Here is a 24318-nt window from a genome sequence, read left to right on the forward strand (position 1 = left end):
CCCTGAAGTTAAGTATATTTTAGGTTATTGTAGCTGATAGGTATTATTTAACCCGTAGTAGATATTGTGTTTGCATGTCGAGGTAACTCCTGTGTATGTAAATAAACCATCTTTTCAACTAACTAACTGGTTGTGTGGTCATTTGATCGATATAAGGGAAGGCTTGTGGTTCACCAACATTATTAATAGAGCAACACAAGGTGAACAATGGATTTTGACCAGAGACATAGAAACGTATTGTTAACCAGAAACTGACTCACCAATGGGCAACACCGCATGACCTAAGTTCCTTTGGTCTTTGAAAAGTTTTAATGTTAGGTTCCTGGACTCCCAGAGCAGTCTGCTGTTAACATCCAGCCTGTCAAAATCAAAGCAGTACTCAGGCTGACAACAAAGCCTGCCTCAAGTCTAAACCTCCCCGAACCTCCCTGGTTCTCCAGAAGAATCCTGTCCTCACCTGTAGGGCAGACCAGATCTCTTCATCACCAACCTCATCTTGCTCCATCATTGCCAACTTTGAAGAAATTCAACAACTCCTGCTTTTAGCTAATTGGACCTGTTTGAACTTTAACTCATATGCAAAGGAACTCCCTCTGGATTTTGACATTCTGTCACTAATATTCAGGTGAATTCATATCCGTATGTACGGTTCTTTTTCTGTTTTAAGGTATTCATTGCAGTTTTAATGTAAGCCTATTTGTGACACGAATAAAGATTATGGGCGAGATTCTCCGCAAATGCAAATGCGGAGAATCGTAAAGGCTGCCGTGGCACAGGCCGTGACCCACGGCAGCCTTCATGCCCACTTTCAGGGCCGATTCTCCCCTGCGGGCGGGGCTAGGAGCGCGGCCCCGTGCGTCACGGCCGCACGTCAAGCGTCACGCCGGCTGACGCAGCCGATGACGTCGGCCACATATGCGCAGGTTGGACAACGCCAACCCACGCATGCGCAGTTGGCGTCTTTTCCCTCAGCCGCCCCATCCCAGTGCTAACCACTGCGCCACATGATGCCCTGTCACTTTAAAATTCACTACACAAACAGTGGGTTTGGGTGAACACACCACAATGCATTTCAAAAATTAAAACACTTCTGCTTATGGACAGATGGTGAGAAAAATGACAGAGTTCAATTTGCCTCTTTCCCCTATCTGTAAAAACTCTATTCAAAGGTCTTCATGCGTCAGAGTCACATCAGAGCGTCCTGAGGAACCATGGCATCCTGTAGATCAACATCAAGATGCAGCCTCAGAATTAATCAGATATGACAGCTGGCATTTGGAGAGATGCTTCTGTGCAGATTTAACTGTCTTTAGATGCACATGTAGTAACTATTAACTGATAACTGAATTCCTACATCTGCCAAATTAAGCTTCTATCATATTTCCATGGGTGCAGAGATATTTGCTTTCATGTTTTTGCCCATGAAGGCTACCTTGACCAGTAATATTGTTGCATCATGGTAGAAAAGACTGTACAAAGTTTTTTTATTTATAAATGTTTTTTATTGGATTTTTTAACAGAGTATATTTTGCCGTTATTTACACAGGATATGATATATCTGTATATATATATATATATATAAGTAGGCAACCATTTGTGCCGGCGAGGCACTTCCGGAGGGCAATTCTCGAGTGGGTCTGGTGCCAGTGTTGCACCTCGCTTCTTCTGGCCGGATTTCGCCGCCGTTGTCTTGTCTTCTCGTGCCGCTGCAGCTTCAGCCGGCCCTCCCGTCCTCCGCCTGTATTCTCCTTTTTCTCGGTTCCTGTAGATGTCAAGTTGGTTAACGTTTCCCTGCCTCCCCCCCCCCCCCCCCCCCCCCCACCCCGCCTACCTCCCTGGCACTTCTCTAGTGTTTCCTGTATTTTCCCTCCTCCCCCCCCCCAGCGGTTCGCCTTTCCTCCCCCCCCCCCCCCCACCCCGTGGTTCACCTTTCCTTCTTCTTAGACTGAGATATGTCCCCCCCACCCCCTCCTGGTCTACCTCCCCCTCTCATGCTTTAGCTGCTTTCCCCTGGTTCCTGGCTACCTGGCTATTCTTCTGCTTGTTCGTTGGCCACAAACAGGTCCCGGAACAATTGCATGAATGGCTCCCACGTTCTGTGGAAGCCGTCGTCTGACCCTCGGATTGTGAATTTAATTTTCTCCATTTGGAGAGATTCCGAGAGGTCGGACAGCCAGTCTGCAGCTTTGGGTGGTGCCGCTGACCTCCAGCCGAACAGGATTCTACGTCGGGCGATCAGGGCGGCGAAGGCAAGGGCGTCCGCCCTCCTCTCCAGGAATAGATCTGGCTGGTCTGAAACCCCGAAGTCCGCCATTTTCAGGCACGGCTCCACCCTCACCCCCACCACTTTGGACATTGCCTCGAAGAAGGCAGTCCAGTTCTCCATAAGTCTGGGGCAAGACCAGAACATGTGGACGTGGTTGGCCGGGCCTCGTTGGCACTGCTCACATCTATCCTCTACCTCCGGGAAGAACCTACTCATACGGGTTCTTGTTAAGTGGGCTCTATGTACCACTTTTAGTTGCGTCAGGCTGAGCCTTGCGCAGGTGGAGGTGGAGTTGACCCTATGCAGTGCTTCGCTCCAGAGTCCCCACCCTATCTCGATCCCCAGGTCCTCATCCCATTTCATTCTTGTTGCATCCAGTACCGTGTCGGCCCCTTCTACCAGTCAGTCATACATGTCGCTACAGTTTCCTCTCTCTAATATGCTTGCGCCCAGTAACTCTTCCAGTAATGTCAGTCGTGGCGATTGTGGGTAAGTCCTTGTCTCCTTTCGTAGGAAGTTTCTGAGTTGCAGGTACCTTAGCTAAGTCTGTACAAAGTTTAGTTTCTTCAGAAAGAGTGCTGGTGGAGTGCTTATCCCATAGAACAATGGCTACATGCTCTCTAGGATGTTTAACCTTCCAACAAGGAGTCAGTCATTAGCCTTGAAGGTTTCTATTCATTGGGAGATTCATGACCTTGACTGAGCTGTTTATGATGGCACAAAAAGGTCTTGATGCCTTCCTTGCCTCTAAGGAACAGGTGAGCTGCACTCGTACCGGCTTGTCTTCACCTTACTCCTCCTAAAACCTTGTCGCTATGAGGGCTTAATGTCTTCTGCGTCATGCCCATGAAATGCCAACCTCAAGTGGTGGCGTATCTACATCCTCGCCCTCTTCAGGCTCATCCTGCTCCACACTCTGTGGAGAGCACTGGAGAGCTCCACCTGATCGGTCCAAACATCTGTTGTGCAGCTTCACGATGCCAATAGTCTGCTCTATTAAAGACTTGATAGCTAAGTGTGCTGCATTTTATCTCTAATCTGATGCAATTTGTAGAGGAGCAACTTTGGTAAAAACTAACCTCACTGTCAATTTAGCTAAGTGTGAGTATGACAAGTAACATACTTTGGGAACATTAAAAAAAAATTAAATTAAGGGCCAATCCTCCCTTACACATCTTTGGGTTGTGCACGTGAGACACAGGCAGAATGTGTAAACTCCACACGGACAGTGACCCGGGGCTGGGACCGAACCCAGGTCCTCAGTGTTGTGAGGCAGCAGTGCTAACCACTGCGCCACCATGCCACCCGTACCTTGGAAACATTGTGGATCAAGGCAAGGTTCACTGTACGTGAGCTAAAGTAGAAGTTACTGATCAGTTTCCTGTTCCGCAGTTGGAACTGTTTGAAGAATTTCCTTGGAATGGCCAGATATTACAGGAGTATCTGTCAGAACCTTTCCAATGTGGTTGCACCATTGAGAGACTTGGTTCTGAGGTTGAACAAGTTAAAGCAATTCTTAGCAGTGCCCCTGTGCTCTCTGCCCCTAAGTTTGACCAGCTCTTTAAATGCCAGTAATATGGGTGCTGGTATGATTCCTATACAGGAGGATGGGAAGAAGTTCGATAAGCACCAGCGAAACTACTCAACTATTGAAAAAACAAACCTTGCATTTGTTCTTGCCTTACAACATTTAGAGGTGTACATAGTTTTTGCTGCTCATCACATGGTAGTTTTTACTGACCACAATCCACGTATGTTCTTCCACGGGAAGAGATATGAACCAGAGTTAAATACATTGGAGATATTTCTCCAAGTATGTGATCTGCAGATCAAGCATATCTGGGATAAGGTTAATGTTATAGTGGGTGTCCTGACGTGAAGTTAAGAGTAGAGAGACTGGAGGTTGCCAATAAATAGGTTTTGTGTTTTCCTTATTTATTATCTTCAGGGAGAGGGTGTTGTGACAAACATGTGATCACCGCTGGCTCTGTTCCTCCCCAGGCAACCATTGGCTCAATTACTCAACTACACTCGTTTGTTTCTTCCCTGCTCCTTGCAGCCCGCATTGTGCATGCTCCATTCACAGCCAAAAGCTCCCGCAGTTTGGATAGGATGCTTCCTATCCCATGGTGAATGCTGGGTAAGGTCCCCCCCGCACTGAAAGTTGGCATCATTGAACAGAAAATTATGATTTGCAATTCGATTAACGTGATGTAAACATGACTGGGAAGCGGAAAAGTGGTCATTATAAAGCTGCCTAGAGTGTGGGGGTAGGAGAGAGGACGAGGAAGTGGTACAAGTGTAGAAAAAGCAGCAGGTGTGCTGCCCAGCCTATTGCCACTGACCACCATTGGCATGTCTGTCCTCTCAACCTGCGTGTTTTCATCCACTCATTTATGTTTATATTCTGTTGTTGGAGAACCCTCATCACTATTGAGGCAGGGGCACAAATTTTCCGGATTATTTTTGCTTTGTTGTTGTTTTGCCAGGTGTACCCAAATCTGACGGCATCGTAGAAGTTGGTTTGATGCACCCGGGGATTTTTCTTTGTTTTTTGCAACCTGTCCCTGTTTGATTGTTTTCTAAACTTTACCAAGGTTTTGCCTCCATAAGTTCCTCAATCTCTCTCTGGCTTCCTGTCCTATCGTTTTCCTCTCTCGACTTTCTTGACCAGCAAAACTTTGATCAACTGACAGACTGGCTTCCTTTAACTATTCACTGGGCGTAGATGCTGTGCAAAAGCAGCGGATGTTGCTGCATGGGAGTCTCTCTATAAAATAACGTGGGTACATCTGTTTTGTTTCCTTTTGTTATGGTTGCGGATGGTAATAGCTTCAGGATTGTCTGTTTCTGCCTGTGGCAAGTTGCTGAAAGTTTAGGGGCCGTAACACAGGATTGTCTGAACTTTCAACTTCACTTGAACTGTTGATTCCCTTAACAACTTTCAGACTGTTCGAGACACAGAGAAATGTTTAGGCAAACCAATGTTTTGTTGGCACGTTACTGTTGGTGTTTGAGTTTATTCCATGGCTTGCATCGACCTCAGATTCTGCAGACCATTTTTGTCTGGTTCGAATATGTGATCCATGGAGCGAAATATAAGAGAAGACAATCTATCTCAATGGTTTAAATTATTCCAAGGAGAATAATGATCTTGTGGTAATGCTCAAAACATTTGACAAGCATTAGTTTTAATGCAAAAATCATTTTTCTTCAGGCCCAATGATTAAAGGTTGGGCCAAACCGAGTGGTTCTTCTGGTGGAAAACTGTCCAAAATTAAAATGGAAGTGATGAATAGTTAACTTAATTTGCTACATTAATGAATGAAATAACTAATGTTTCGGCATATTATTACATGGATACATTTAAGCCATGATGCACATCAAGTACCACGAAGATGAGAGTAGTGGAATAATCGAGGCTTTATTGAGCAAAGATGTTGGGCGCGATTCTCCGATGCCGCCCAGCATCGGGAAAGCCGTTGTGAACTCGGCCGAGTTCCACGACGGCGCGAAATGGCCCCGGTCACGAACGATTCTGCCCCCAGAAATGGGCTAGGAGCGGGGCCGCGGGAAACACGGGGAGGGGTGACGTCTGAAGGCCACGACGCCCGAATGACGCCCGATTGACGGCCGAATGACGCCGCTCCGCGTCGTAAAATGGCACGAGCGACGGCAACAAGGGAGGGGGTGAAAATGACGGAGCCACGGAAGGCCGCCCCGAGGTTCGGAGAGACTGACGGCGAGACCCTCCTCGATGAGGTGGAGCAGCGGAGGGGCATCATCTGCCCAAGACGAGGGCATCACCACCCTTCCAGCGTTGTGCGATGGGCCTGGCGTGAGGTGGGCACGGCAGTCAGTGCTGTGGGGCAGATCCCTCGGTCTGGGGAGCAGTGCTGCAAGAAGCTCCACGACCTCACCAGGGCTGCCAGGGTAAGTGCCACAAGTGTCAACAGACTCACCTGACGGAGAACCAGACATGGCACGCGTGCGCCCTGCGCTGGGATATGACTGGGACGAGGACACTGCTGATTTTATGACAGACGAGGACCTAGAGCTTGCGGCACTGCTGTCTCCCACACCATCCACCATCCCAGAGACACTCACCTCGGTTGGCCAATTAAGTGATGAGGCTCCTGGGTCACGGTCTGGTGTGCATCACACAGCTGAGCCGGTACAGCAGGTGGAGGTCGGAGCAGCCGAGGGGCTGGACGGTCGGAGGGCAGCCCAGGCCCAGCATTCAGCTGGCTCCCAGGCGTTTCCCGGGTTCCTGGATTTACTCGACCCACCTAGACAGCCGATGCATTTTGAAACCCAGGGACACAATGGCGGGGATGAGGGCCATCTTCCAGCAGCTGCAGACGCAGTTAGAGGAGTCAAACCGCGTCCAGGAGCAGGGAGTGGTGCTGCTCATGGCAGCCACCCAGGCCGACACCGCACGGGTGGCGTCCGCAGTCGAGGCAATGGGTGAAACGGTATCGGCCATGGGTCAGATTCTGCAAGGCGTTGGGCTTAATGTGCACGCGTCATCCATGGCCCTGGAGAGGGTTGCCCTCTCACAGACAGCAATGCGCCAGAGCCAACATGACATTGCCGGCGCGCTATGGGCCCTGGCCGAGTCTCATCAGGTCATGGCCCAGTCCCAGCAGTCAGTCGCAGAGAGCATCGACCGCTTGACGCACGTGCTGGATGGCGTCGCGCACTCACAGGTTGAGGTCGCACAGTCCCTGGCGGGAATGTCTCACTCCCTGGACTCCGTCTCAGCGAACCTGTGGACCTGGTCGATACAGTTGCAGGCCTCCAGGACTTCCAGGCGAGCAGGGGTCCTGAGGCGCTGTCCAAAATGACGCCAAAGATGGCGGCACCCACGGGGCGCACATGGCGGGTGGCATCAAAGTGGCTTGCGAAGGGGAAAATGGCGGCGCCCCTGGGTCGCACGTGGGGGGTGTAGGAACGCTGGGCCTGGAAACAGCGGCGACCGACCGGGCCTGACAAACGGAAATAAAGTGTCCTTTCTTGCCACACCCGTTGCAGTTCGCACTCCGTGCCGGGAAGCGCTGTCTGGGGTGGTTGTTTTGCCCACAAAAATAACATTTGGGCCTCCCAGAGTTGGCTGGCTGTCGCGCGGCGCAGGCTTGTGGTGAGCTGGAGTCGACATCTGGTGGGGCCCACGGTGCCCACAAGGGTGCCGCACAGTCGGGGGCGTAGGACTGAACGTTACGGGAGGCCACTTCTAACGAATTAGCAAGCTGCCTAGTTCCCGCAAGGTCAAGCGTACCCCCTTGCAGTATCCGCTGGTGGACGTATGCAGACTTCATGCCCGTGACGTGAGCGTCTCTAATTAAAGGTTCTGTGTGCTGTTCTGCCGAAACTGCCTGACAGTTACAGTTCCTACCTCGGATGTGCAGGGCACGCCAGAAATCGTCCAGAGACTCCCCAGGGAGTTGCTGTCTCGTGGCCAGGAGGTGCCTGGCGTCTACTTGATTGATTGGTCGAACGTAATGTCCCTTCAGGAGCTCCATCGCTTCGGAGTAGGTGAGCGCATCCTGGATGAGAGGAAAAATGTCAGGGCTCACCTGTGAATAGAGGACTTGGAGCTTCTGCGAGTCCCAGGGTACTTCATTGGCTGTTCTGAGGTAGCTTTCGAAGCAGGTTAGCCAGTGGTCAAAGGTGGATGTAGCATTGGCTGCTTGAGGGCTCAGCTGCAGGCGATCAGGCTTGCTGCAGAGATCCATCCTTTTAAAAAAATCTTGCTCAATAAATTGATGCACCGTCAATTACCACAAAGACGAGAGTAGTGGAATAATCGAGGCTTTATTGAGCAAAGATGTTGTGCCTCCTGTAGCTGGAACCAGAATGGCTGCAGCACAGGAGAGCACACATATTTACATGCTGCCTACGGGGTGGAACCGCAGGCAGGGATTTACCTATGTACCTCTAATATACGGGCAGTGCCGTAGTACATGTAATATACTACTAGTGGTGACTACCACAAGCCACTTGTTTGGTTTGAAGCTGTTGTCCCTCAAAGATGGAGTAATGATTAATCAATCGATCTGCTTCTCTCCACCCGGACAGCAGTGCTCCATGGGTGGTGCTGTGGTAGCGCCGCTGTGTTGCTTCCCCAGCAAATAAAACCTGCAACTTCTGGAATCAGGGAAATGATTATAGTAATCTGCAGGTAACTGCACAGACTAAACAGTTCTTAAAAGTGTGTAATGATCGTGCGCCAAATCATGGGAGACTATGGGCGTGATCTATCGTCCACATCGGGCCGGGTGAGAGAACAAGTGGGACGGTTAGATAGTGGAAGAGGCTGAAATCGGGAACCATGTCAATCATTGATCGGATTCCGATCTAACAGTCCGCTCCTGTTGGCAAGATGCTGATCCCACCGTGGGGTGGCAAGAAACCAATCACCAATTAAGACCAATCTCAATTAATGGGAAGGAACTCCGATCGAATGGCCTCCCACCGTCCAACCGTCTCCCCAGTGAGCAGTCACACAGGCGCCATTTAGTACACCTATTTAATGGGTGGCATGGTGGCGCAGTGGTTAGCACTGCAGCCTCACGACATCGACAGCCCGGGTTCGGTCTCGGTCCCCGGTCACTGTCCGTGTGGAGTTTGCACATTCTCCCTGTGGCTGCGTAGGTCTCACACCCAGAACCCGAAGATGTGCAGGTTAGGTGGATTGGTCACACTAAATTGCCCCTTAATTGGAAAAGAAATAATTGGGTACTCTAAATTTATTATAAGAAAGTACACTTGTGTAAAAAATGTGAAGCTAGCGAGCTGGCTGCTTTGGGGATTTGAGGAGGTGAGTTGTCATCTTCAAAATTGGGCAGTGAGTCGGGGGCACTAGGGCCGCTGCCTCAGTTCATGGGGGCTGGGGGGGGGGGGGGGGGCCTCGGGGAGGGGTGGGGTGGTAACAGGCTCGGCTGGCAGGTGGGCCGCCATCATTTGGGGTGGTTACCCCTGGGCTGGGGTGGGGGGGCACTGCGTCCCCGTGTCCGGCATGCCACCCCAGATCATTTATACCCATGATGGGGGCAGCTCCAGCTGCTGCCTGTCCGTCCCATCGAACACATCCTGGGCAGAGCCCTACCCTATCCGCTGTAATATAGTGATGGTCACTTTAATTGTCAATGATGATGGTGGCTGCTGTCCAGACAGCTGAAGGCTATTGTTAGTGAGGAATTGGGCGGCAAGGTAGCGCAGTGGTCAGCACTGCTGAGGACCCAGTTTTGATACCGGCCCCGGGTAACTGTCCGTGTGGAATTTGCACATTCCCCCCGTGTCTGCATGGGTCTCTCCCCCAATAACTCAAAGATATGGGGGTTAGGTGGATTGGCCACTTTAAAATTGCCCTTTAATTGGAAAGAAAATTAATTGGGTACCCTAAATTTGAAAAAAAAGGTTAATGAGGATTTGGCAGTTCAAGTAATGCAAGCACCTCACAGCTCCCAAGTGGATCCCTGTGGGTAAACGTGCCATGTTGCGGGCGGTTGTTACTGCCCAGCATCCCAATCCAACTGAGAGTTCTGGACACTTCACCTGAACTCTGAAAGCATCAACACCACAGCAGCAGCAGACAGCATTCCAACACCCAGGAGCTGGGTGTCAGCACTGGGGACATCCCCATGACCAGAAGGTGGGTATGTGGACCGGGGAATGAACCATTGCCTGGTCCAAATAACCTTCCGAGTGGGTGCATGGGTCCGGCGTCTGTGGTCCGGTGCCCAGAGAACTCTGCTGCAGCCTGGGGTATGTGTTCAGGGTGGGTTGGTCTCTTGTTCAAAGATGTGCGGGTTAGGTGGGGTTAGGGCGCACGGTGGCGCAGTGGGAGCACTGCAGTCTCACAACGCCGAGGTCCCAGGTTCGATCCTGGCTCTGGGTCACTGTCCATGTGGAGTTTGCACATTCTCCCCATGTTTGCGTGGGTTTCGCCCCCACAACCCAAAGATGTGCAAGGAAGGTGGATTAGCCTGCTAAATTGTGCCTTAATTGGAAAAAATGAATTGGGTACTCTAAATTTATAAAACATAAAGGTTAGGTGGGGTTGCGGAGGTGAGGCGGGGCAGTGGGCCTGGGTGGGGTGCTCTTTCAGAGGGTTGGTACAGACTCGTTGGGCGGAATGGCCTCCTTCGGCACTGTAGGAATTCTGTGCTTCTGTCCAATGTCCTGTTGATTGTCCACCAAAGTCACATAACTGATTGTGAAAATCCCAGAGGTCATTCCCAGTGAGAGAAACTAATTATTTTGGCTCCAACATGCAGAAGCCAACTTCTGAATCACACTTAACTTATTTATCTAAAACCATAGATAATCTAATACCAACATTTTCTTTATTCGATGAACAATGAATAATTAGCTTTCATGAAAACCTACTCATTAAATTCCTATCTGCTGCATTTTGGTGAGTTATTAACCTGTTTATTTAAATAAATTAACAACAGTATGAAATCCGCAGAATGTGAATTTAATGTAATTTAATTAACCAATTCATGAGGTGAAATGTTTTGAGTTCATTAAGTCGTAACCATACGATTTCATTCGATTTTTCCATTGTCGGCCTCTCGCCCGTGTCGTTTTTGCAGCGGGCGGGGTGGAAGAATCCAGCCCAATGTTTTGCCACAGGAAACTTTGCTACTATTCTGTTGCTTTCAAACTGCCCAAGGGCCTAAGAGTTGCAGCATTAACTGAACATTGCAAAATATGCACTCAACCCTAAACCAGCTTTTCTGTTGTTTAAACCTTGTCATTTTAATATTGGTTGGTCTAGTTAAAGGCATCACTAGTGTACAAAAAACACTAGAACCATTCACCTTGTCAAATGACCTCCCAAGTACAGTTCCTGTCCTGATGGTGGCATTAAAATATATAATTGAATGTGACTACCCCGCTCCGGTTACAAAATGGGAATAAAATCCATGGAATCCTTACAGTGCAGAAGGGGCCGTTCGGCCCACTGAGTCTGCACCAACATTCCGAGAAAGCACTCTACCAAGACCCACTCGCTCCCCCACCTCCTCCCCCCCCCCCCCCCCCCACTCCCCAGTCACCCCCTCGTAACCCCACATGTTAATCATGGCAGCACGGTAGCATGGTGGTTAGCATAAATGCTTCACAGCTCCAGGGTCCCAGGTTCGATTCCCAGCTGGGTCACTGTCTGTGCGGAGTCTGCACATCCTCCCCGTGTGTGCGTGGGTTTCATCCGGGTGCTCCGGTTTCCTTCCACAGTCCAAAGATGTGCGGGTTAGGTGGATTGGCCATGCTAAATTGCCCTTAGTGTCCTAAAAAGTAAGGTTAAGGGGGGGGGGGGGGTTGTTGGGTTACGGGTATAGGGTGGATACGTGGGTTTGGGTAGGGTGATCATTGCTCGGCACAACATCGAGGGCCGAAGGGCCTGTTCTGTGCTGTACTGTTCTATGTTCTATGGCCAATCCACCTAATCTGCATATCTTTGAACTGTGGGAGGAAACCGGAGCACCCGGAGGAAACCCAGGCACACACGGGACAGATGTGAAAACTTCACTCAGACAGTTACCCAAGGCCATAATTGAACCAGCTCCATGGCAATGTGAGGCAGCAGTTGTAATCACTGTGCCACCGTATGACATGGAGCCTGTCCTTTGATACTGCATGTTATAATACTGGTTGCCTTCACTTACCTCGCTAAGATGTCCATCCCCTTTTTCCTGTGGTAAGGGTTCAGCCAGTGTGTCAAACATATCTCCAGTTGAATTGATGGACACATGAGAGTAAGAGCCCCTTATGTAAGGGTTACTGAACCATTTTGACATAAAGACATGTTTAGGCCGTGGCACAGGTCTCCCTAGAAACAAAACCAGGAGTCCAATCGGAATGGGAGGCTATACAACTGTTAATTGTTTTACAATAAAAGTTGATAAAAGTATAGAATTATATTGTATACAGTTCTGAACACTGCACCAGAGGAAGGATGTGAACACATTGGAGATAGTGCAGAAGAGATTTACAAAAATGGCTGCCTGGATGAGAAACTTCAGTCATGAGGATTGGAGGGATTAGATTGTTCTCCTTGGAGAGAAGAAGGCTAAGAGGAGACTTGATAGAGATGTTCAAAATCATGAGGGCATTGGGCAGAGCAGATCGAGGGAAACATAAAAGGATCAAGAACGAGAGGGCACAGATGTAAGGTGATTTGCAAAAGAAGCAAATGTGATGCGAAAACAAAACGGGCGGGATTCTCCCAACGGGAGTCTAAGTGCCGACGCCGGAGTTAAAACCGGAATGTTTTACTCTGGCGTTAGCGCCGTTCCCAGACCCCTATTCTCCGCCCTCCGTGGGGCTAGCAGGGGCGTTGGGTGATTTACAGGGGCGGGGTCTCAGCGTGATGTCAGAGACCCGGCGCAACGTAAAAGATAGAGATAGAGAAATACAGCACAGAACAGGCCCTTCGGCCCACGATGTTGCGCCAAACTTTTGTCCTAGGTTAATCATAGCATTTTGGACAATTTTTCATGGCCAATCCACCGCCGCCTTGGGTCCCGCGCATGCACTAGTTGGGCTGGCGCCAACTAGCGCATGCGCAGTGGCGCCGGTGCCAACCAACGTATGCGTGGTAACCTAGCGGAGTGCTCCGGCCCCTCACCAACATGGCGCCGGTGTTCTGGTGCCGGCCGCACAAGGAAGTAGGCCGGGGGGGGGGGGGCCCGGCCCGCCGATCGGTGAGCCCCGATCACGGGCCAGACCCCATCGGAGGCCCCCCCCGGGAATGGAGCCCCCCTTCCCACCCCCCCACATGCCGCCCCCCCCCCCAAGCCTTTGCGATGAGTACCCGCCGGCAGCGACCAGGTGTGGACGGCACCGGCGGGACTAGGCTGTTTGCGCGTGGTCACGCGGCCAATCCGGCCGGAGAATCACCGCTCGCCATTTGCAGCGATTCTCCGAGCGGTCCGCCGCGTTTCACATGGCGCTGGTTTTGGGGGGGGGGGGGGTGGGAGAATCGTGTGCGGGTGTCGAGGCGGCGTGGCGCTATTTGCACGTTACTCCCACCCGGCGGGGGGGGGGGGGGTTGGGGGGGGGGGTGGGGGGGGGTGGGGGGGGGGGAGAATCCCGCACAACATTTTCACACATCTTGTGGTTTGGGTCTGGAATTCACGGCCTGGAAGTGTGATGGAGGAAGCTTCAATCGCAGAATTCAAGAGGGAATTAGATGATTACTTGAATAGAAACATAGATGACTGCTTGAATAGAAACAATGGGCAGGCGGGGATACGGGGAATGGCACCACGTCATGATGCTCATTTGGAGAGCTAGTGCAAACACAATGGGCCGAATGGTCTCTTTCTGCACTGTAACAATTCTGTAATTCTGTGAGACATTTATCATTTTCAGTCTTGCCATATGTTTTGATCTTGTCCATAACTGGAGAGGTATTGGAGGGAGGTTTTCAGTATCATCTCCGGAGTACTACACGTGTACTTGGTACCAGGGCCCCTACAAGCCATTTCTGGGGTGTCGGACCACCCCGAGCTGTAGCTGGGTGCGGGGGCAGATGTTTTCATCTTCGCCTTACTGATTACCCAGAGGCAGGTCCTGTTGGGGTGGAGATCAGCTTCTCTATCCTGTGCCTCGACTTGGCTGGGCGACCTACTTGGATTTCTGACTCTCGAGAAGGTGAAATTTGAGCTGAGGGGGATAAAGGAAGGGTTCTACAATTCATGGGGACTGTTTATTATGCACTTTTGAGAATTGGTTGCCATTAAACATTGTGGGTGGGTAAGTGGGGGCTTGGGGTTATTGTTGTTTTTGATTACACTGTTTACTGATTGGCTGTAAATCATTTACCTGGAACACATGAACGGATGCTTTGGTCGGTATATTGAGGGATTGATATTGTATTTGTTTTTGTTTGTTTTTTCTTTTGTTGTTAATTTGATAAAAATGTTGAAAATGAGGTGAATAAAAAGATTTTTAAAAACTAATATATATTTAAAAAAAGAAAGTCTCGGGAAGTATTTGATATTCAATGCACTTTAATTTTCAGGTCGAATCCGATAAAAAAATATTTTTTGATCTATTAGAGAAGATGTTTTCCATTGCAGCATATCTTCTTTAAAGATGCTGGTGGTAATTGGACGCTCTTCATTATAATGACGAATAGATTATACATACGGCATACAAAGGGATGCATTTTGATCAGCTCTCATTTTACAGCATTCCACGTGCGGAATAAAGTCTCAAAGCATTTTAGTTTGGAGAACAAAATAAATTACCTTGAGCAGGTTGGAAAAATGGAAAAGGCAGAGATGGTGCCTGGGCAGGGATTGGTGGAAATAGCTTCGAAGACTTTCTAAAGCCAGAGAATTTTTTAGGAGGGCTGATGATGGTGGATTTGCAGAGGAGAGGATAGAGACACGTTAATAATGCTGGTGAGCTTATGGCTAAAAGGTTGAAGACAATCAGGAGCTGAGATGGGATTGTTGCTAGGATGAAATTGTGGAACTCCCTTCATAACAACATTTTGGGTTTAACTTCGCCAACTGCAATGGTTCAAGAAGGTGGCTCATTACCATCTTTTCAAGGTCAATTGGGGATTGGAAATAGTTACTGGCCTTGCCAGTGACATTCACATCATCTGAACAAATGAAAACAAATGGTGCTGTGATTCATGAATAAAATGAACGTAACCAGAGCAGGACGAGACAGGGAAGAAGCTGATAAGCATGAAAATAGATGAAGGGCTATAACAAGGTCAGTATGAGGGACTGTAAGTTGGGCTAAGTGGAAAGGGAGATAGAAGCAACTCTGTGGATAATTGAATCAGATTATGATTTTCTCACACTTTGTTTCTGAAATGAATACGGTGTGAAGAAATTGATGCACGATCAATTGCACAAAGACGAGAGTTGAATACAACTGAGGCTTTATTACACTAAGATGTGTGGCCTCTGACAGCAGCTGGCGAAATGGATGCTGTACGGGAAGCACACATATTTATACTCCGCCTACTGGGCGGAGCCAGCAGGCAGGGACTATCCCTGTACCTGTAGTACAGGGCCTTACCATACATACCCTAATATATACAGCAGTGGTTACTACCACATAAATAAGGTGAGAAGAGAAGTCTGGAGTTACTTCTGCTCCTCTGGGTGTTACAGGACGAAGAATAAGATATGGCAGTGGAAAAGAAGTGACAGCAAAGCTTGAGGTGCTTCAGCTGATCTGGTCATGGACAGTTATTTCCAGTTGCTCAACATGTTTAACATTAAGCTAAGGATGTAGAGGGAGTGAACAAAGATATTAACAGTGGGCATAAGACAGTTGTCCAGCAGATCAACTAAGGTAGAATTGTTGTGTGGCTGCAGGGAGAGGGAGTTGATGGTAATATTGTCCATGGTGAAAATTGCAGAATGTAGATTTCATATTTGGAGCAGACAGAGGGCATGTAAGAGAGATAAGAAATTATTGGAAATAGCTCAGTCACAGATAAAGACCGTGACAATATCGAGACCATGTTTGATATTGAGATCAAGAGAGTGCTTGTGTGTGTGTGACTGTACAACATATACATCCCATAATATCATTGCAAGACAAAGGAAGGGAGATTCACCAATCTTATGCTTCTGGTAAGTAGATGTGGTCAAAATGGACAATGGGCAAAGAATTAATGTTCAGTGTTGTAATGTTATTCCTCACCCTAATTATCTTCACACCCAGTACAGCGGTGAGCACAGAATCAGTAGGCTTAACCTAAGAATCCTTACCCATGAATTGCCTTAGAAGGCTGGTGATGTTTGATGCTATTTCCTCTTCACTGAGTGTCTCCATAAACTCTGCTTCTCTCCCTGAGCTCCAGGTCAAAAGCATGTGCCCAAATCTACCAAACAGATCAAACCTTCAGTCACTACCCTTTCAAAGCAAATAAATAATAAACGTCGGACATCTGCCATACTTGCCAAAGATAGGCTAATAATAGTTATGGTTCAAGATCTAACTTAGAGATATTGATCTAATTTTATCACCTCAGTAGTTCTTCACTGTGCACCATGTTTAACAGGCAGGAATCATACTTTCTGCTGTGATTCAGTATAATTTGCCAGGAGGGGTAAAATTTGATTGTGAACTGGACTCTCCGGTCTCCCAGTCGTGTGTTTCTCGGCAGCGCGCCGTCCGCTGGCAGCGGGATTCTCTACTCTCGCCGCTTGTCAATGGGGTTTCCCATCGAAGCCACCCTACGCCACCAGGAAACCCACGGGTGGGCGTGCGCTGCCAGTGGGAACATAGAATTCCCAATGGTCAGATCGTTCTAGCCGGTGTTTCTATTGTGGAGTTCCAATCTACGCTTCCTCATTTTCCTTACATTCACATCTTCTTTAGAGTTCTGAAGAAGAGTCAGAATGGACTCAAAATGTTAACTCAGATTTTGTCTTTACAAATGTTACCAGAGGTTTTTCAGCACTTTCTGTTTTAATTCACATCTATTTGCTCAACTGCAGTCCTTCGACCATCATCTTCACTCCCAGAGGAAAACAAAATTACCTCTTCAATTTTTTACTGAAAAGCCCCTCTACTTTCCAACTTCCAATGTTTTGGCCCTCAATTCTTACAAAGTTATCAAATGGGTCAGGAGCACTAGCTGCACCCTTGCTTTTAAATTAAAAACTTGTCCCATCCAAGCCCCTCGGTCCACAGCCTCGTCCCACCCTCACTACTATTTTGCCCACAACAGTGAGAGGCCCAGGCCAGGCCAACAGGTGGCCAAGCACGCAAGTTGGTATTGGGTCAGAAGTAGGGAGAGGGAGTACCTTCTTTGTTGTGGAGGTATCCCTGGGTCCATCCAAGGGGAAACCCCCTCTCAAGGTTACCTCTCTTCAGTCCTCCCCATTGGACTCTCAACCTTACTCCCCGCCTTGACCATATTTAAGAAACCGAATACACAACAACAATAACTCATTTATATGATGCGCTTGCACCATACACAAAGATACAATTCCTACTTCTGAATCCTTAAATCTGTGACCTGCAAACTTGACTGCATGATCCGGCTTATGACTGGACTGGTTATTCCCCGCCAGCTTTGGCCTGGATCACTTTAAACAATAACTCCATCTGTGAGAAGGTAAGGATAATTCCAAAGTCCTCAGAGATAAACCCAACTCCTCTCACCCTTCTCTCTGCTCTTCCTATCCTTATTTTGGTATCTTGTGTGAGGACCTGGTGGATTACGTCTTCTCAATGGTTGAGACTATTTTTCATCTGTGTTAGCCTCCACCTCCTTTGCAGGCTTACTCTGTCACTATCACCAGATAAATAGAGAGAACCAACATTTATATAGATGCTTATTATATTTTCAATTGGTTCCTTACTATCCAATACCTTGCTTGGTTGAGCATATAAAATGAATAAATGCGTTGCCACCACTCAGCGATGTTCGGTTTCAGACCAGAAAATGGAGTTTCGTTTTCCCAAAGTAATCCAATCCAATCTTGTGAATTCTCCCAAAATGGCACCTCATACTCCAGGAAAACCTTATTTACCGTACCAAAGCCAAGGCTTTTGATTGCATTCAACTTCTCCGCTGGGAGTGTCGGATGAAACATTGTCTCTGCTTCTCCTTTCAGATACCCTTGTGAACAGATTTAAAGTTTAATGCACTCTTTGTAACTTAAGAAGCTAGCGTTTTTAAAAAAAAGAATCAGAATTCTTTCAGATCTTCTACCAATAATAATTCTCTTCCCTTCAATCGAATGCAAAAATTAGAACTGTAAATTAAGGGGCCTTACCTTATTTATAGCCTGCATTTCAGACAACAGCAAACTGCACTTTGTCTCAAATAGTTATGGCATAAACATGTTTCCACACTTCACCATTCTTTAATGAGCAAAAACTTTAAAAATTATATATTTTGTCGATCATATTTAAGAAACATATGAAATTAAATGAATGAAAATGGCTTATTGTCACGAGTAGGCTTATTGTGGAAAGACCCTAGTCGCCACATTCCGGCGCCTGTTCGGGGAGACTGGTACGGGAATTGAACCATGGCTGGCCTGCCTTGGTAGCCAGCAATTTAGCCCAGTGTGCTAAACCAGCCCCTGCACTACGACAACAATTTGCATTTATCTTAGGCCTTAAAAGAAGAAAAACGCTCCAAGGTACTTTGCAGAAGCGTGATTGGAACAGGAAACTGGACACCAATCAAAGAAGATGTTAGAAGAGGTGGCTATAAGCTTGGTAAAAGGGAGGGACTTTAAGTATCATTTTAAAGTGGGACAACACTGGTGGTGGTTACAGAACGAGGAAGGAATTTAAGCGTGAAGATGGGAATTGAAAATTCGATGCACTGGGGCCTCGAAGCCTATGAAGGCCAATGAGCACAAAGGTGATGGTGGATATGATTGGTGCAGGATAAGTCACATGCAGCAGAGTCTGAGGTCAGCAGAACTCTATGCAGGATGGAAGGTGACAGCCCCGTCTTGAAGAGCTGCCAGTCAATCTGATTGGTCAGCGGCTTGGTAGTCCCAGGATGGCATGGTGGCACAGTGGTTAGCGCTGCTGCCTATCGTGCTGAGGACCTGGTTTCAATCCGGGTCACTGTCCGTGTGGTGTTTGCACATCCTCCCCGTGTCTGCGTGGGTTTCACCCCCATAACCCAATGATGTGCAGGTTAGGTGGATTGGCCACATTAAATTGCCCCTCAATTGGCAAAAAAATAAAAATTGGATACTCTAAAATTATATTTTTTTAAAAAGCTTGGTAGTCCCAGCAGTGCAGGGTTGAAGCCGTGGGAACTACTGGGTCTCTGGACAGAATCGGAAGAGGAGGTTATGAAATCGGACTCAAGGTAGGTCCATGGCATCGACAGGTGGCTGGGTATCAGGCCTCAGTGAGGGGGGGGGGAGGGGGGTGAGGGACTTGGAGAGTGAGGTTTGAGGGGCCCATGGGTAGGATTAAAGAAGGGTTATGACCGTGTGAGGGGTTTGCCTTCACATGGGCACACCAAAGAAGGAACTCACCTAGTTCGCCCTGTAAAACCTGCTGTGTCACACACTTGGTCTGGGATTTCCCCTCCTGCGAGTAAAATAGTACTTAAATTACCTGAGGGCCTCAATAGGGGCGAGAGTGAGCAAGCTACCTAAAGTCTTGACTGTCCCCTGTAATGTCGGGAACAAATCAGGGTTGGCAGGAAAGCAGTGGGCAGACCATGTGCTGTATCTTACGAGTCACAAACTGTGGTGAACACCGCTAGTGGTTCATTATATGTATTACGGCACTGCCCCTATATTAGAGGTACAATGATATATCCCTGCCTGCTGGCTCTGCCCAGCAGGCGGCATATAAATGTGTGTGCTCTCCTTTGCTGCAGCCATTCTGGTTCCAGCTACAGGAGGCACAACATCTTGTTCAATAAAGCCTCGATTGTTCCACCATTCTCGTCTCGTGGTAATTGACAGTACATCACAAACATAAAATCCAACTCCTGGAGTTTCTAATTAAGCTACTGCACTCTAGGGGCTGGTTTAGTTCACTGGGCTATATCGCTGGCTTTTGAAGCAAACCAAGCAGGCCAGCAGCACGGTTCAATTCCCGTACCAGCCTCCCCGAACAGGCGCTGGAATGTGGTGACTAGGGGCTTTTCACAGTAACTTCATTGAAGCCTACTCGTGACAATAAGCGATTTTCATTCATTTCATTTTTCATTTTCTAAGTGATGTTTATCATAAAGCATTCAATACTTCCCAACTCAAAAATGATCTGTTTTCAAACTCCTTTAATTTCAAAGTTAGCGATGTGATAAGGATAGGAACTAATCCTGCTATCACATCTGTTTCATTTTAAGAATATCATGACATACGGTAATTAGATTGCCTTTTCAATATTTAGAAACGTCTCACTTAAAGCAATTACTGAAAGGAAGTGTTTCTATTCCTACCCAATGAAACTGTCACAATGACATGGTCGGCTAGAAAGGAATCTCCATCTTCACACACCACTCGGATTGGGTGCGTTGAGCCGTCATATGATTCAAAATTTCCATTCCACTGGATTTGTTTAACAGGTTTCTCCAGCAGCAATTTCTCCCTTGGGATATCTTCCTTCAGACTTGAGATTAATTTGGGGAAAAATCTGGAATAGCACAAGTTTCACTTGTTAACAAAGCCTTAACTAAGATCATGCCATGTGATTGACCCTGAATCAGTTCAATGTGATTCGAACTATTCACGAATACCTTTGTCAAGTATAATGTGCCAATTTAAATACCAGTCAGTAAATATGAAGATTACTTACTGAGTATCATAAAATGCATTCAACACTATCCATTACCTTTCCTAAAAAATAATGAATGTTGTCTAACGAATATTACCTACTGCAGGTTTTCTCAAACTTTTCTGGTCATGGAACCTTTTTGACCCTCCAAGATTACTGAAGGAATGCCTGAGAAACACTCTTATTGCGTTGAAGCCCCAAACCAGAAAAAAAAAGTTACAAATACACAAAAACCTAAGGCGGGATTCGCCGTTTCTGAGACTAAGTGTTGACGCGAATGGAGAATTCGTGGACTTGCATGACAGAAAAACTAGCGCTGCATCTGGACCGATTCCACTGCCGTCGAGGGCCTCAAACCAGTGTTACGTTTAATACAATCGATTCTAATGAGAAACGGTGCTGGATTTGCCAGTTTTGCGATTGACAATCAGGAGGCTGACAGACTGCAGTTGCATATAAACACTGCACTCCCCACACACACCATCCCAGCCAACAAGATGGCAGTGAGGAGAGCAGCCTTGAGATTTACAAATACCGAGCTGGAGACACTCTTGGACGCAGTGGAGGAGAAGTGGATGACCCTGTACCCCAGCCCTGAAAGGAGGCAGCCAGCTGCCGCCATTTGCCGTGCTTTAGCGCAGGTGGCAGAGGCGATCAGCGCCACCAGCAACACCGTCCGAACCGGCCAGTAGAGCCGGAAGAAACTGCATGACCTCCTCAGATTGGCCAGGGTGAGTAGGCAGCACCGTCCTGCTGGCAATAACCGTCCCACACATCCGTAACCCTACCCCGCCCAACCCGGTGTTTGACCAAACCCCTACCCTGCACCACATGCTGGCACCCATACCGGCCATCATGGCCGGGTGCCACTGAGCCCACCAGCGACCCAACCCCTTGGCTCCATAAGTCGGATTGTCTAACACTGTTGTATTCTGTCTCCCCCCCCCCCCCCCCCCCCCCCCCCCCCAGGAGAAGGCTGTACATAACTGCCGGGGGTGAGAGAAGACAGGAGGGGGACCTCCGGACCAATCAGAGGGGCCTGGACGTGGTCGGTGGGCCAGAGGAAACGGAGGTCGCCAAAGTGGAGCTCGGCTGCGGGGGAGGAAGTGAGACCCTGTTGAGTTGCACTTCTACGTGACACGTGTGCCAATGCTCCAACCTCCCCACCACCCTCACTCGCATACCTCCCTCACCCAAACACACACACACACACACACAATGAAGAGGCTCCTGGGACATTCTCTGATGTGTACCACACATCTGGTGCGGACCACGCATACTCACTCTCATCTTTCACACACACACACTCACCCCCAACTCTCACACACACACACTCATCCCCATCTCTCCACACTCACCCTCATCTCTCTCTCACACACACACACACACACACTCACCCTCACACACATTCACCCACATCTCTCACACACACACATACTCACCCTCATCTCTCTCTCACACACACACACCCTCATCTCTTACACAGACACTCACCCTCATCTCTCACACACACACACCCTCATCTCTCACACACACACACACCCTCATCTCTCACACACACCCTCATCTCTCACACACACACACTCATCCTTATTTCTCACACACACACACACCCTCATCTCTCACACACACACACTCATCCTCATCTCTCACACACACACACCCTCATCTCTCACAAACACACACCCTCATCTCTCACACACACACACACTCACCCTCGTCTCTCACACAGACTGATGTGCCATCAATTGTACGAGAGACGAGTTGCTTTACAAAAGTCAGGCTTTAATAAACTAGAACATAGCTATGCGATCGTCTGCAATGAAATGGACGACCGCCGGGCGTTTGTCGATTTATACCTCGGCAATGGAGGCATGGTTAACTCAGCCTCTCGGCCAATCGGTCGAGAGGCACATGACCGACCAGGGCCAATGGTAAGCCGGTGTTCTGCCCCAATGGCAGACAGGTATGCAAATCATATCACCACATTCACCCCTTGCGGAGAAGGAAGCCGGGGGGGGGGGGGGGTATGAACGAGAGCCGGGGTGGGGGCGGGGGAGTGAGGGGGGGGGGAGAACTGGTGATATGAGTAGCAGCCGGGAGGATAACATTTTCTCTCCTTTCTTGTATCGAATTTGGGGGCTTCCCACTGGCCCAGACAAGAAGCGATATGGACACAAAAGTCCATGGAGCTGTCGAAATTTAGAACGATTCGATCAGTCTTTTTGTGGCCCGTGACATTCTGGCAGACCGCCGCAGTGGAGGAGTTGACGTCGGGTCGGCCGATGGTGGTGGTTCCGCTGACGTCCTGGAGTCCGGGAGCGATGGTCCTTGAACAGTCTCCGTCACCCGAGCTGGCTGTGGAGACGCCATGGATGGGGAAGGGGGAACCTGAGTGGGGTGCTGGGGGGAACAAAACAGAGGGGGGGTCGGGGGGAGGGGAAGGCCGCACGCCGGCGGGTGCCAGGTCCCGGAGGGAGACCGTGTCCTGTCGACCGTCGGGGTACTCCACATACGCATACTGCGGGTTAGCGTGGAGTAACTGGACTTGTTTCACTAACGGGTCGGACTTGTGCACCCGCACATGCTACCGGAACAAGATGGGTCCGGGGGTGACCAGCCACGTCAGGAGAGGGGATCCGGAGGACGACTTCCTGGGGAAAACAAGAAGACGTTCATGGGGTGTCTGATTAGTTGCGGGACAGAGGAGTGAGCGGATAGAATGTAGGGCATCGGGGATAACCTCTTGCCATCGGGAAATAGGGAGATCTCTGGACTGGAGGGCCAGTAGTATGGTCTTCCCGATGGTACCATTCTCCCGCTCGACCTGTCCATTACCCCGGGGGTTATAGCTGGTCGTCCTGCTAGAGGCAATGCCCCTGTCGAGCAGGAATTGACGCAACTCGTCGCTCATAAATGAGGACCCCCGATCGCTATTTATGTACGTGGGGTAGCCGAACAGGGAGAAGATGGAGAGGAGGGCCTTAATGACAGTCAATGTGGTCATGTCAGGGCAGGGAATGGCGAAGGGAAAGCGGGAGAATTCGTCAATTACCGCCAGGAAGTAAATGTTGCGGTTGTTAGAGGGAAGGGGCCCCTTGAAGTCAATGCTGAGACGTTCGAAGGGGCGGGATGCTTTGATCAGGTGTGAGTGCTCGGGGCGGTAGAAGTGCGGTTTGCACTCAGTGCAGATGTGGCAGTCACGGGTTACTGACCTGACTTCCGCGATGGAGAAAGGCAGGTTGTGGGCCTTAATGAAATGGTAGAGGCGGGTCACCCCTGGATGGCAGAGGTCCGCGTGGAGGGAGCGGAGGCGGTCTATCTGTGCGCTGGCGCAGGTACCGCGGGACAGGGCATCAGGAGGCTCATTGAGCTTCCCAGGACGATACAAGATCTCATAGTTGTACGTGGACAACTCGATCCGCCACCGTAAGATCTTGTCATTCTTGATCTTGCCCCTGTGTGCATTATCAAACATGAAGGCTACTGACCATTGGTCTGTGAGGAGGGTAAACCTCCTGCCGGCCAAATAGTGCCTCCAATGTCGCACCGCTTCGACTATGGCCTGGGCTTCCTTTTCCACAGAGGGGTGGCAGAGTTCGGAAGCCTGGAGGGTTCTGGAGAAGAAGGCCACGTGTCTGCCCGCTTGGTTCAGGGTGGCCGCCAGAGCAACTTCTGATGCGTCACTCTCGACCTGGAAGGGGAGGGACTCGTCGATGGCGCGCATCGTGGCCTTTGCGATGTCCGCTTTGATGCGGCTAAAGGCCTGGCAGGCCTCTGTCGACGGCGGGAAG

At 49.1% G+C, this 24318-nt stretch overlaps 1 protein-coding gene across 2 annotated transcripts in view; it reads right to left on the reverse strand.

The window, feature by feature from the left end:
* Positions 1 to 8061: 8061 nt before the first annotated feature.
* LOC119956986 (peroxisomal N(1)-acetyl-spermine/spermidine oxidase-like) overlaps positions 8062 to 24318 on the reverse strand; it is a 53841-nt gene continuing 37584 nt past the window's right edge. For both annotated transcript variants that reach the window (XM_038784566.1, XM_038784575.1), the window contains 5 exons: positions 20190 to 20383; positions 17633 to 17882; positions 16021 to 16133; positions 11941 to 12104; positions 8062 to 8413 (listed from right to left, as the gene is read on the reverse strand). In XM_038784566.1, the coding sequence (XP_038640494.1) occupies positions 8243 to 8413; positions 11941 to 12104; positions 16021 to 16133; positions 17633 to 17882; positions 20190 to 20383 (892 nt within the window). In that variant the 3' untranslated portion in view covers positions 8062 to 8242. The remainder of the gene's footprint in view (positions 8414 to 11940; positions 12105 to 16020; positions 16134 to 17632; positions 17883 to 20189; positions 20384 to 24318) is intronic.

Source organism: Scyliorhinus canicula, chromosome 2, assembly GCF_902713615.1.
Source record: "Scyliorhinus canicula chromosome 2, sScyCan1.1, whole genome shotgun sequence".
NCBI lineage: Eukaryota > Metazoa > Chordata > Chondrichthyes > Carcharhiniformes > Scyliorhinidae > Scyliorhinus > Scyliorhinus canicula.